Source organism: Eucyclogobius newberryi, unplaced genomic scaffold (genome assembly GCF_026437365.1).
Source record: "Eucyclogobius newberryi isolate DKJ021-1_F unplaced genomic scaffold, fEucNew1.0.hap1 SCAF_10, whole genome shotgun sequence".
NCBI lineage: Eukaryota > Metazoa > Chordata > Actinopteri > Gobiiformes > Gobiidae > Eucyclogobius > Eucyclogobius newberryi.
The window spans coordinates 29,403,656-29,417,990 of record NW_027315724.1 but is presented as its reverse complement, the minus strand read 5'-3'; the positions used below and the strand labels follow the sequence as shown (position 1 = coordinate 29,417,990).

At 39.1% G+C, this 14,335-nt stretch overlaps 1 protein-coding gene across 1 annotated transcript; it reads left to right on the top strand.

The window, feature by feature from the left end:
• Positions 1–3,850: 3,850 nt before the first annotated feature.
• On the top strand, positions 3,851–13,836 carry tsku (tsukushi small leucine rich proteoglycan homolog (Xenopus laevis)). Its single transcript, XM_072453902.1, has 3 exons — positions 3,851–4,148; positions 9,738–10,052; positions 12,222–13,836. Exons 1-3 carry the CDS (start codon positions 4,119–4,121, stop codon positions 12,960–12,962), a joined length of 1,086 nt encoding a protein of 361 aa, XP_072310003.1. The 5' UTR covers positions 3,851–4,118; the 3' UTR covers positions 12,963–13,836.
• Positions 13,837–14,335: the final 499 nt, after the last annotated feature.

Sequence of the window (14,335 nt, the reverse complement as noted above, 5' to 3'; positions counted from 1 at the left end):
GACAGGTGAAGCTCTGACGGCTGCCTCGGTTGCGTTTTCAGCACCCTGGAGAGCTACTTAGACACCGCAGAGTCACCTCCTCTGTGCAGCGCTCCTGTGGGCCCCCTCACGCAGCGCACCATGTTTGAAGACTCACTCAGGAGTTAGCTAACATGCAAGTCCAACGCGAAAAGATAAAAAAGAGAGAATTTGAAAAGTGAAATCTAAATAAAGGCTATAGTGTCAGCTCAAGGCCCGGGCAGGCAAATCCTTCCAAAGTGACCCGGGGCAAAAACGTAGGTGCTACTCTCTAATCCATTTTCACTGCGGCACAAAATAAGAGGATTGACAACAGGCCTTAGTCTACTCTAAAACCTTTGTTATTATGCAGCAGGCTGCAGAAGCTGCTGGGGCCACGACCCTTCATTCACTTCATGTTCACTGAGAAGAATAAGACGCCAATTTATTTTTTGTATTTCGTATTTCTATGGTATAATAAACAAGTAAACAAAGACATAAAGGTGCACTAAGTAACTTTTCTGGTGGGAGTACGCCACTTGCTAGTCTCCATGGAATTTCACAAGCAAAATGTTGGAGACATTTTATGCAAAATCAACTTTAATGAGCTTTTAACTTTGTTAAACTTGTGTTTTCTCATCATTGGTTTACTCAAAGTTTTTTGATTGATTGATTCATGCATGTTTGAGTGATCCTGCATTGTCCTATGACTGAGGCGCTGAAACATCCTTCATCTTAGAATCAGTTTTGTCAATGGACCTGTTTCTATTACTAAGCCAAGATCAATATTGATGTTTACAATACAATATAACACTATGATCTACTTATAATACTAAGTACCTGAAAAAACATAATACGGTATGTCTCCTTTAAACTGAAATAAAAATATTTCATGTTGTTTTTGACGCAAAACAAACCCCAAAACCATAAATTCTCACTGTGAGCAGATCGCCTCTCCACAGATCTGACCTGTAACTTGAACTGGTGGCGTTACCTGCTTGTCTCCCTGGAGAAAGAAAAACTAAATGCACTATATTTGTTCAAAATCGTTGTATTGAGATACAAATTGGCTAAAGGTAAAAAAAATCTTTGATTATATCTAAAGAATTCTAAAGAAGTTTTCTAATATTGACAATGAGATTTAAAGGGGTATTTCAGGACACTTGTTTTTCCATTGAGGCACTGCCACATTGTTCAGCAACCTGCTTTAATTGCTGTAGCATGTTCTCAGCGCAGGTCTGGAAGATTAATTTAATTTGAACCCCAGCGGAGAGGGAGTAATTAGAGATAACGAAGGGCTCTCCTTTGAGGTCCCGCGGGTTCAACTATGATTTTCCTGCGTCATTCATTTCTTCTTTTTCTGAAAAGACGCAACCAACTGAGCAGCCACAACACAGAGTTGCCACAACATTAAGACATGGACTGCAGCAGGCATCGTGTATGTGTATTCAGTTTGAAAATAGAGAAGACGATGAAAAAATATAAGATTAACGTTAAGAAAGGTGTATACGTAAAGATATTGGTCTAACTAAAATAAGAACAGATCATCATAATTTACTAATAGTCAAAGTATAGCACTAGTGGTACAGGATGTGGAGGAGGAAGAGAGACACGTTTACCTGTCACGTGTCATCTTCAGCCTGGCTCTCTTGGACCTTCAATGTCTTTTTTGAAATGTATAAATAATTATTGTCCTACCAATAAAGAAAAAGGAACAGATCAACCACTGTCAATATTAACATGATCAATCAAAATATAAATGAATAATGAATTAATTAATATTTTGTGTGACTGAAAGTGGCTGCACCTTTGTTGACCCATATCCCACATAAGCTGTTGAGCCTCTTAAAGTAACACCTTGAAACTACTGTCCTGCTCCAGGAATAGAGAGAGAAACGATGAATCAGCGCAGAGTCCACAGTGAGTCTGGATATAGTAATGTTAACAATGATGGGATTTTCTGCACAAAAGTATAAAACACTAAATATTAAACAAATACAACAAAACAAAAAACATATGCATAAAATATCCAGTATTTTCAGGGATATTTCACTAAAATGACAGCATGAAATGAGCAAACTTGCTCATACACGCCGATACTATTACCAAGCTTAGTTAAAACATACCTTAAAAAACAACTTAATTGCAAAAAATAAATAATACTAAGACTAATTAACGAACACCAAATAAGTACAATTACAATGTGTCATTTTTGAGATTTCTGTATGAAAGATAACGCTCAGGCATTCAGTCTTACGCATTAACGCCCTCTAGTGTATATTATTAGTAAAAACAACATTGGTAAATGATTCATAATCCAAGGAAAATTTACTTATGAATCTGAAATTAAGTAGAATAAAGAAATTATGCCTAACCTTGATAATTATTGAGAGGAGGAAAACAATAACTTATCCACAAATAAGTTGTTTTAAGTTTAAATTGCATGGCCAAATCTGTTAATAGTTTGTTGAGACTTATCCCACTTAAAAAACGAATTGTGTGTCTTATTACTAATAGGCCACTCAATCATAGGTTTAACAATGCAATCAATATGACAGAAGTGATGTAATGTATGTAATAGCTTTGATTGATGTGGTTCAAACTTGCACATTTTCTTTCAGACTAGTTTGAACACATTCCTCTACCTAAGCGCCCATGGGCCTTTAGTTTCTTGTTGGACCATCACAAACTATTTTGCACGTACTGTTCGCATCAACAGGAAACTTGAACATTTCCTGTTCACAATGTTTCAACAGATTAATCCAGCTGCCAAATAAAATAAACCATCGCAGTGTTACAGTTTCACAATTTAACAACTTTTCCTCTGGGATTTCCGATCCCTGAGGATGCCACTAGAGGGCGCTGCCAAAATTACAAGACACATTCCGGAAGTTGCTACTCTGGGATTCGCAAAAATAAAAGTCCTGACATCAGATAAAATGAGCCATGCGCGTGCAATCGGAGTAATGTCAAATAAATTGATATATATATATATATATTTATACGTTCTGATTAAGAAAGCAATCTGTTTGTGTTAATGTTCTGATTGTTGATGATTCTGCCGGAGAAACCAGACTGAACATTAATGTGTGACTGAGTTTAGCAGATACACATCTATACCCAGGAAAGCCTTTCATTATCTGTCTGCAAGTGTAAAAAATGGTCACATGGGTGTGAAGAAATCACTCTGCTGTTATATGTATGAAGCTTTGTAGTTCTAGTATAAACACTCAGGGCACAGAGACTCTGTGAGAATGGGTGCCAGGCCCTGCAGTCTGCAGAATAACGAATTTGTTTTCATAACTCTCCTAGGTAAGAAAACTGGTTTGGCTAGTATTCATTATTATAGTTTCTATAACCGTTAACACTTTAATAAACCAGGCTTATAGTTGGATATCAAAAAATCATTCTGTATGATCCGATAAAATATTGTAGAAATGGGAAGGTTTAGGAGGAAAATGCATTTTGAGAAAGCACATACATTCATGGTTGGTTGGTTGATTGAATAAAATAGTAATTATAAAATAGGTTTAAATGAAGATTGGACAATGTAGTTGTTTCCAAGTGAAAACAATTATTATCATTAGGATATAGGCAACATTTTGAGGACTTAAAAACACAATGGCCTAGTTTGTTTTTGTGGTTGTTGCACGGCTTTATTTCTATCATCGCTATTATTATTTTTACATTGTGTTTGGCTAATGTATCAGCAACAAACGTGACAGATTTCCGCGGCAACGGACTTTTTTTTGTGTCTGTTACGAGCTCAACGTTGACAAAGCTCGCATTGCGTTCACCGGAAGTCTCGCCCCGTCGCAGAGACGCCAACTTGACGCCAAAAGACTTTCTGCCGCGGAGACGGGACTTTACGGGATGGGGCCAGACGAAATGTGTCCCAGCGGCGGCAACGGCGGCAGACACGGCTCAGGCGGCGGGGTTCACTGCTGTGGATGAGACGTACGGACCCGGGGACACAGAGCTCATGTTTGGCCGGGACAGAGTGCACTCTCAGCGGGAGCGAGGAGCGGCTGCGTGTGTGTGTGCGCGCGGGCTTTGGGGAGAAGAAGAAGAAGAAGAAGAAGAAGAAAATGGGAGCAGTGAAGTGAAAATTCCCGAAAAAAATGGGGCGAGTTCGGACCAAAGTCTGTAAAGTAAGCGCAAACTCCGCAACAACACGCGCCAACGTGCGGGACACACACCTGGCGCTGTTACGTAATGTCTTTTAAATTAGTTCGTGGTTTATCTTTGCGGTTTTGGGACTTCTTCTCATGTGGTCAGATCAAATTTCTTTTTTTGCCTTCGTGTTTAAGAAACCGCCCCGGGGACTGTCCTCGGACCAGAGTCGTGTCATTATCGCTCCCAAATCTGTGTGAAAACCGGCGCAAACTACTGACGTTATTGGCAGATTTGAGTGAGTGGCGGCGTTGATAAAAGAAAAGGGGCGGGGTTGGTTGAGTGCACGAGCTCCTGTTGTTATTTGATCGTTTTGATTGGCAGCGCTTCGCACACGCGCCACCGGAAGAAAAGTGATTGTTGTGGTAATTTCGCCGTAAATATTGAGCGCGGAGTTCCCAGACTGTGGCAGGAGTTTGTGGTTTTGTTGAGTGCACGTTGCAGAGGATTTACAGATGTAGTGTTGCTTTTGTGGCGGTGACACGTGCAGTAATTGGAAACATTTCTTTGATTTATTACTTATTTATTCAACCTTTTTTCCCCCCCTCGTCCTGGTAGGTCGATTCAGAACCAATTCTTATTTACAGTGGTTATATATTTGCAAATGTGTAGTTGTTTTTGAGAAGAAAATAACAATATTGGTTATAATAACCGGGTTAAAAGGAAGTAAAAAGAACAGAAACTTGTGTTAACATCTAAACATCATGTCATTTTGATGTACTTTTGTGTTTATTATTACAGTCCATTAGTCAGTTAATTGGTCAACGAAGTCTTGACAAGTTTTTATTAGTAATTAGTCATATTTTCTGAAGATTATAAGGATTTATATGGAAAAGAGAAGGCACGGAGAGAGTTTGCTGGAGTTGTGAGAGTGACTGGACAGTTTAATCTGCCTTTTCACTTGACATTGACATGAAACATGCCGTTCAGACATAATGATTAGGAGATGGATAAATTTGAACAAATGGGACTGTTGTTGTCATTTAGATATGCTGTTTCTTTTGCTGTTTAGTTATTCTTCTTTTCTTTTTATTTAGGGTTTTCATTCTCTGGTCACGTTCTGTGTTCTGTTCTGTTTATTCTTGGAAAAAAAAAAATAAGAAGACGAAAATTCTGTCTACTCATACTTCTCTGTATATATTCACTATCACATTTTTCTGTTACGATTATTGTGAGAAAAAACATGCGACTGACCAAACAACAGTGAAATCTCACATTTTCTTTCGTTCCTATTGTTTAACATGTTACTGTTCCTTAAGTTTGTGACTGGCTTTATGAAATGTTACTTTCTGAAAGACAAAATAAAGTAAAATTTGACACAAAAAAAAAACAGCCAGATAAAAAGTTATTTACATTTAGATCTATTTTTTGAACAACAAAAACTTGACTTGACATCCTTTTCTGTATATTGTAGTTTCTGTGCACAATCCTGAAAGAGTTTTGGCTTTATCCCTGTTTAATCGATGTGCGTGTGTCTTTAGTCGATTACAGCCCACATTTTGTCCAATCCTTGAATCTCAACCAAGACATTTCTGATGGACTGCCATAATATTTTTGTCCGAATTTCGTCATCGATCCAATTCAAAATATTGAGAAATTCACCTTTCGTCTATAGCGCCCTCACCTACTAAGCTGCCCTTTTGTAGATGTTGTTTACTAAGATTTTATGATTGTGCAAGAAGCAAAAAGTAAACGCAGCAGCATGTTTAATTGTTAGTAGATGGTGGAAAGTCTAGTAGATGGAAATAAATGAGCATGTTTTACAGAACGCTCTGCTAAGCTGTGAAAGTGAACGACTCAAGGCTTAGACTAAAAAAACCTTATTTAAAAAAAAGTGAATGACTAAATCTTAACATGACCTTTGCACAAAGCGGTTAATACATTATTCTCCAACATAGAAAATTAAGTTTGTGTATTGATTTACCCACTAAAACGGCAGCTCTGTTTCTGCCTAATTGTTTTAAGCCCCTCAAGGGCCTCCAATTTAATTAAACTCTGAGTCACTTTCTTGATGTGGTTTGAAAGGATTGCTGTGGCACCGCTGTGTGCTTTGAAGTGAAGGGTGGTGAAAATGGCACTGGGACGTAGCCTAAATAACAATTAGTCTAATTAAAAGTGTGGAAAGCTCGTCCGAGACAGTGAAGTTTCCTCATGATGACATTGTGTGAAAATAAGCGTGAAAGTGAGACGGGGTCGGGCCGCGATTTCACAAACTTTTGTCAAGTGCGTTTTGGACTCCGCGTTTAGGCCCGGCTACTGTTTGTTGATTGCCGTGGTTGTCATAGGACGGATTTTGAAGGCAGATTCGGTTGACAGCAGTTTGGGATTTATTACTGGAAGTCTGGACGCGCCACCTGGTCTCGAGAGTTCACGGCCCGTCAGCGAAGCCACAGGTGGAGGTAAAAATGCAACGGAGCCGAAGAGACAGGGCGAAGAGCGACTGGCGACCTACCGGCCTTGCAGACTTGTTAAAAACGCAGGAAGGCGTTTGGTGTTTCACTGGTTTTCTCGTGTTTAGTCTGCATCTGGGTTTCAAGGTTGGTTTGCCACACGGATAAACATTCAGGAGCTACTCGAAACGGAAATGACACGTTGGAATGATACAAAATCTCTCTGCAATGGCGACGGTGTCTACTTGCTTTGGTGTGAACGTTTATTCCATTGAGTCATTTATTATTCATAGCGCACATCAATTCAACGGCAAAAAAGGCACTTAAAACACTCAATATGGAACTTTTTTGTTGTCGTCCCAATCCCTTTCGCCAACAAAGATAATCGCCATTTTACCACCAGATTGTGCAACTCATCCGTAGGGCTGTAATCCTCCAGTCGATTGGTCGATTAATCCGTCGATGGCGTTTTAGTCGACCAACATTTTTATTAGTCGACTAATTAATTCATTTAGATCAAAAGTAAGTGTTACATTTGTATGGGACAACAGCAAAAGGAAAATATATGGAGTGAGTTAGCAGAAGAGTTTGGAGTGGATATACTGTTTACTAGTATTTTTTTGTATAGTTGTAGTCTTTTTGAGTGCAGATTAGACATAGAGACATGGAGATATTTCATAGTTTTGAAAGCTTCTGCCCCGTTTTGCCACGCCCGCTTTAAGTTGATTAACCGGTCGATAGGGCATGTGTTTAGTCAACTACAGCCCTACTTATCCATAACGTTCTCTTCTAGATTGTCGTTGTTTTCACTCAAATAACAAATTGCAATTCTATAATACATGGAACTTATTCAATAGGCAAGGCAAGTTTATTTGTAGAGCACAATTCGTACACAAGGCAATTTAAAGTGCTTCACACAACAGGGGAAACATCATTAAAATCACAAAGACATGGCAGAAATCACACAACCTTCATTACTATTCATTCAATTTAACAATTTTGCCGGCATGAATCATACATTTTGCTTTAGTGATCCGCCAGATGGAAAACCAAATTGGTCCACACTGGCAGACACTTTCCCATATTTATTTGAAATTACCAGAGTGACAGGCGTCTCCGGGATGGGAACATCACTTTTAGATTGATTCTTTCCCATGTTTGACCGTCCCTAGACGTCAGCGCGCTATCTGCCTCCAACATTAGAAATACTAAAATTATAAATATCCATAAATCGTCAGCGATTTTTTTTATAATCAATGTGACATCATTAATCGCAATTATTTTGACCATAAATGATTGAGACACAAGCGTTCAATATTGTCCCAAGCCTACCGAGCTGCAAGATCCAATCAGGACTGAACACAACTCTGTTAGCAAGTAGGGCGTTATTTATTTAAAACTATTACTTCTATAACCTGTGGAGAATGGATATATATAATTTATTTTACTAGTCATTTTTTGTGACACTTGAGTTCATTCAGTTTTTTTTTTTAATTTATTGACAATTTTTATTAATTGATTATTAGACTAGAGTAATAAATGCACAGCCCTATTAGTAAGTAGGAGTGAGTGATATTGACTGAAATGAATATCGTTAATATATTTGTTTCCACGATCTCGAGAACAATATTCAGATGTGTCAGTATGTCAGTAAATGTCTTTGTTAAGGTTCAAGTATTGCACAAAACCTGAATGAAGCATAAAAATAGCAGAAATAGTGCAGAAATATTAGTGTCATAGTCAGTTTGTTAGGAGATTACATTAGTCTGTTTTTGAGGTAATTTTTAGTACTTCTAGATCTAGACGACAGGCAAAATTTGAATATTGAGTTCATCACCAAAACAACAATTGTGATATTATCCATTTATTGATGGATTTTTTTTTTACACTCAAAACCGAACGCTGTTGACCTGCTTAGACTTTGAGACCTGTAATTAGCCCGCGTATGCAAAAAAGTCATGAAGGTTGGGTGCTGTTACCTCATCCTCTTGCATAACTGCTTAACCTAACCTTTATTACAGCTCCGATAGCGGCATTATCCAAACAGACCGAGTGCACTTTCACACACAGGTCACCACAACATACTGTGAGGACGCAGGACTTGAAATTGCTCATTAAATGTTTCACAAATCTTTTCAAAATTGAGCGCCACAGTTGACTCGATCTACTGTTGCCTTTATCTTTGCTTGGTCATCTCCGGGTCACCAAACCTTCCTAGCCTTTAAAGTGTAAACACTTCTTGGAAATGTTATCTATTTGGCTTAAAGTTGTGTTCCAAATGTGGTGAAGGTTACACTAGTTCTTTGCTCTGTCTGAGTAGATTATTGGCACCATTCTTTCATTGAGTGACTCTTCAGTTCATTGTGAGATCAGTGCAGTGCCTTTCTACACGGTTTATGGTGCACGAAAACTTCCTGCGTTGTCAAAATTTATGGACCATAATAAGAGCGGCCTGTTTGATACGACTTAGCATTTTTCCAAGTACAACTAAGAAAGTGCAAATGAACGCTTTGATTAAAGAAATTGGGTCACATCCATTGGGAAGTCACTAGAACGGTAAGAACTGGGCCTGCTCATGTTGCACTAGAGCCTTCATGTGCTAGCCAAGGATTACAAATGGAAAACGGTGTCTTTTGTTACATTTACAAATAGTTTCATGAAGTAAATGTGCAACCTGAGCACTTTTTAAACTTGTGTAAGAATAATCTTTTCTGTCGGATACCCTGGACCACGTTTGTTTTTGACTGATTGTTGTTTACTCATCATAATTTGGCTCAAGAAAAAAACATTCTTTAAAACTAAGGTCAAGTTTTGTGAAACATTTATTAATATTGACCTTTGTGTATTGTGAGACATTGTATTTCTGTATCACAATTATCAACTTTCCCAATAGAATTTGAACTAGGATACTTTATCAGGTTTTAACAATCCATTTCTTAAAAATTGTGATCCGACAATAAATATTTCAAAAGTAGTTTTAAACCTGTAATAATTGATTTAATTACTATCTTTTGTAGATTCACACTGTGTAAATTAAATCAAATTGACCAAATAAATAATTTTTGCAGTGGTCTGGCCTTTTTATATATATTTTCTAGATATTTAGTTTTAGACCTTTTTTTAAAGAAATTCTATCTTTATACTATACCTGACTGGTGGATGTCCTCGTTTCCACAGACAATGCTGGTTCTGGCGCTGTGGCTCGCCGTCTCCTCGCTGGCGTCGGCCCAGTCCAGCGCGGTGCAGAACTGCCACCCGGGCTGCCGCTGCGACGTGGAGAGTTTCGGTCTGTTCCACAGCTTCAGCCTCACCCGAGTGGACTGCAGCGGGCTCGGGCACGGGTCCACCATGCCCATCCCCATCCCGCTGGACACCGCTCACCTGGACCTGTCCTACATCTCCATTTCGGGACCCCTGACTGACAACATGCTGTCGGGGCCGGGCTACACAACGCTGGTGAGCCTGGACCTCAGCGGCAACCACATCACAACGGTGAGTGCGAAGCTTCGAGGGCTGCGGGCTGTGAAAAGTGATGTTTGTTCATTGTTTCACTGTAATCTGAAATCTGAGAAATGTATCGCAATCGTCATTTAAAATTGGATTATTGAGTATCAGATATAATGAAAACTGTTTAAAAAGCTGCAAAAAGCTGATGAGGCAATCCTTCAATCAAACATATAAAATGCTAGCTCGGCAGTTTTGTTGCTATGCCTGAACCTCACCCAGAACATTTACAGACACGTTTTAGCACAATTTGGATGGACTGACTATTGCAGTTGGGATAAGATGAAAGTATGTCTAGATATAATTTTCTTTTGTCAAAATCCTCCAACCCTTAACTTCCATTAACTTTATGCTCAAAACTGTAAAACTGAAATGCCCCGCCCCCTCGCCCTGGCATTTTATGAAGCAGCAGAAAATTTAAGTTAGCATGTTTTTCCACTTTTTTTCAACTGGTTTTAACCCCCTATAAAGTGCATGTGTCTTACATTTTTTCAAAGAAGAGCAAAAAAGTGCAGGGCTGTAGAAGGTCAAAAGTGACATTTTCTGAGCACTCAAGTGTCTAATCCTGGACATTACACAGTTACTTTAAGATGAGTCATTCAAACACAACCCGGAGTGTGTTGATGGTGAAGGAAAACCATTATGAGACAGTTAAAAGCTTTGGCAGGTTTGGACATTATTGTTTTATGATTCCAAGATGATTATCATTCAGGTGTTTGTTCAGCCTCAACTCCACTTTACAGTTTGTTTTTTTTTACTTCAGGTTTCACGTTAGGGCTTTCACAATGTTGCTCATGTGCTCTCGTGACTGCATAATGAATATTAACACTGCCCAGGAGCTTTAACGTGTGAAAACACTGAAAATGATTGAAATTACAAATCACAAGCAATATATAGACATGTAAACTACCGGATTAGCCACTTTATATAGATATTAAGCCCCTGTAGATATATTTAGTTTATCTTGCTGCTATTAAAGGCATCCATTTGTGCAAAACGAATGACCACTGTTGTGTAATTCCTGCAAACAATTAAGAAATAATGCAAATGAACAGTTTGTCTTTCTCAAAAGGTGGATCTTTATTTGCTCATGCACAGTAATCACTTTCCCAAACAGAGGTCTCTGTCCCTCATCCTCCAGAACAATGACAGTACACATTCGTTTAAAGGCCAAGGAGATAGAACAGCCATCACGGATGCAAAGATTCGTGTTATCTCATTCCGGAGGTGACCTGACCCTCAAGCCTGACGCATGACTTCACGATACAGAGGCGCCGGACCATTCTATCAGGAATTCATATTATCATATTTATCTGCAACATAGATGACTCTTTGCCGTTACAATACCTCTTGTGATTATTATGATACACTGTTTTATTATAAATCATATCAACAAAATGTCACCCATCATCAGTCAATTAATATCCTGTAATCAAAGAAATAGTAAATATATACCGTATTTTCCGAACTATAAGTCACACTGGAGTATAAGTCGTTCCAGCTAAAAAATTCCCAATAAAGAAGAAAAAACATATATAAGTTGCACTGGAGTATGAAATAAGGTTGCAGGGTGAAAATAACAAATAATATCACATTATTACATTACAATATACATTATGTTGCTCCGGAGTATAAGTATATAAGTAGAAATATAAGTATAAGTTGCACCCCGGCCAAAACTATGAAAAAAGGTGCGACTTATACTACGGTATATATTAAACATTAGCTGAAGCAAAAACCTTTCAGGGGAGAAACCTTTAATCACAAACGTTCAGGTTATAAATACCATTTTGCCCTGGGACTTTCGACCACTGATTATCTCATCCTCACATTACCGCAAAATTAGCACATAACAATAAGTTTATTTTGATGCCCAGTGTCATCAAGTGTCCAATTTGTTTGTTTGCGGTTATTAAAGCGTCGTCAACACGCAGCTAATGCTTGCCAAATATTTTTCACGATCGCTTTTAATACGGACTGACTTTCCATCCAGTTTTTTTATTGCATTATTTATCATTTTATTACTATACATCCCGCTACTATTTTGGCACAATATCTTATCTTCCACCTATCACCTGTTTTCTTTTGCACGCAGGTTTAAAACAGATGGTACAGATAAACCCTTTGCCTACTTTGTAATTGTCTTATCGTTCGCAGGTAAGCCCTAATGCTTTGTCCCGGCTGCGTTATCTCGAGTCTTTGGATCTGAGCCACAACAACCTGGCAGCGCTGGCCCCGGATTTCTTCTCTGGCCTGCCGCTGTCCGAGGTGGACCTAAGCCACAACGACTTCGAAGACTTCGACATGAACGTGTTCGCGACCAAGGTGACCCGCGAGCCGGTGACCGTGGACCTGTCCAACAACCGGCTCGCGAGAATGTCGACGGCCGCGCGGGGAAAGACGCTGCACATCCAGAGCCTGAACCTGACGGCCAATCGCTTCACAAGCGTCCCGAAGTTAACCCGGCTGCCGCTGTGGTACCTGAATATTGACGCGAACCCGGTCAAACGGATCGAAGAAGGAGCGTTCTCGCAGCTGGAGGACTTGGTCTACTTGTCGATCGGCGGCAATCGAGAGCTACAGGTCATCGAACCGTTCGCGTTCAAAGGTCTGCCAAATCTGCAAGTTTTGGATCTTTCGAACAACCCAAATCTTAAAAGATTGGATCCTAAAGTGTTTGCCGGACTAGACTCGCTGCAGGAGCTGAATTTGTCCCAGTCTGGCGTCAGTTCGCTGCCGAATGAAATGCTCGCCCACCTGCCCAGCATAAAAAGCATAAAACTGGGGGAGAATATTCGATGCTGGAAGACGAGGAAGCAGGGGCAGTTTCACTTGCACCTGGGGCAGCAGCAGCCCACTGAAGTGCTCAACTGTAACGTGGAGGGCATTGGGTTGTGAGCCTGGAGAACAATCGACCAAATGCAATGATCCCTGAAGCCGGACGTGTGCCTTATAGAACCCTGTTATGGAAACGCCTCCAACAGAGTCAATATTTGAAGTTCAAAATGATTGGAAATGTTTTGTTAGCTGCTGCAGACTCTCAAATATCCATCTAATTATTAACCAATTGGGACCAAAAGTATATTGCACTTGACTCTAGAGGCCAATCTGCGTTTAAACCACTACAGTTTTTTTTTTTTTTCCGGACTATAAGTTGCACTGGAGTATAAGTCGCACCAGCCCAAAAATGCATAATAGAGAAGAAAAAAACATATAAGTTGCACTGGAGTATGAAATGCGGTTGTAAGTGTGAAAATAATATCACAAGTCGCTCTGGAGTATAAGTATATACCGGTAAGTATAAATATGAGTATAAGTCGAACCCCGGCCAAAAGTATGAAAAAAGGTGCGACGTGTAGTCCGGAAAATACGGTATAGACATAAGTGACATTTGTTATGCTGCAATTGAAATATCAAAGTCTTACATTTGTAGACTCATTACACATGGGTAAATGGAAAACGATTGTAATTTTATTAATGATGCTAATACAACTTTAACCCGGGTATTCTATCGATTGACTGGTTACTTTGGGCTGTTGGGTTTTATTTTGTTGCGCACGTTCAATCAAGTCGCTAAATTGTGACTCTGGTATCAGTCTGACTCTGTTAACACCAGAGAGTCACAGCAACCAAATAAATAGTGTACGGTATCTGAACGCCGTTTGGTTAGTCTGTAGCTGTGGTCATTCACGTGACAATATAATCACCTATTAACTGGAAAAACAACATATTTTACAAGCGACATGACTCATTTTCAATTCAATCTATTCTACCTAAAGGTGAAGTTATTTTACCTTTTCGTTCAGATAGTTTGATGTCATAAAACAGGTCAAACACTAGAAAAATGGTGATGTATTAGACAATTTGAAGGATTTAGTTGTTGTTTGTTCAATAATTGCCGTCTTCTCACAATAATCTTAAACATGCTTGGTCTGAACATTTATAGTGGTGTTATATTGTACAACATTCCTGTGGAAACTTAATAGGCTCAGGACTGCAGGTGGAACAAGGGATTTTGATCGAGTTTTATATTTTACATTTGTAGAGGTTTATATTTGTATCTTTTGTAAGTATATTGTATATGACAAAGTGCTTTCTAATGTAATAAATCTGACGTTCATAATCTCTGAGTCGGTGCCGTTACTTCAAACTAAGTGATTACAATTTAATGGCTCAAATAAAACGTGTAAAAGGCCGTAAAGCAAACGGAAATAGTACAGTCGTTTGAACCATTCTGTATGCAATGATGTTTAGGAAAAACTGCATCGACA

Excerpts from the sequence above, each read along its gene's own strand:
- tsku (XM_072453902.1), top strand. The coding sequence starts at position 4,119 with ATGGGGCGAGTTCGGACCAAAGTCTGTAAA. Across the intron at positions 4,149-9,737 it reads TTCGGACCAAAGTCTGTAAA|ACAATGCTGGTTCTGGCGCT; the intron begins GTAAGCGCAAAC and ends TCGTTTCCACAG. Across the intron at positions 10,053-12,221 it reads GCGGCAACCACATCACAACG|GTAAGCCCTAATGCTTTGTC; the intron begins GTGAGTGCGAAG and ends TATCGTTCGCAG.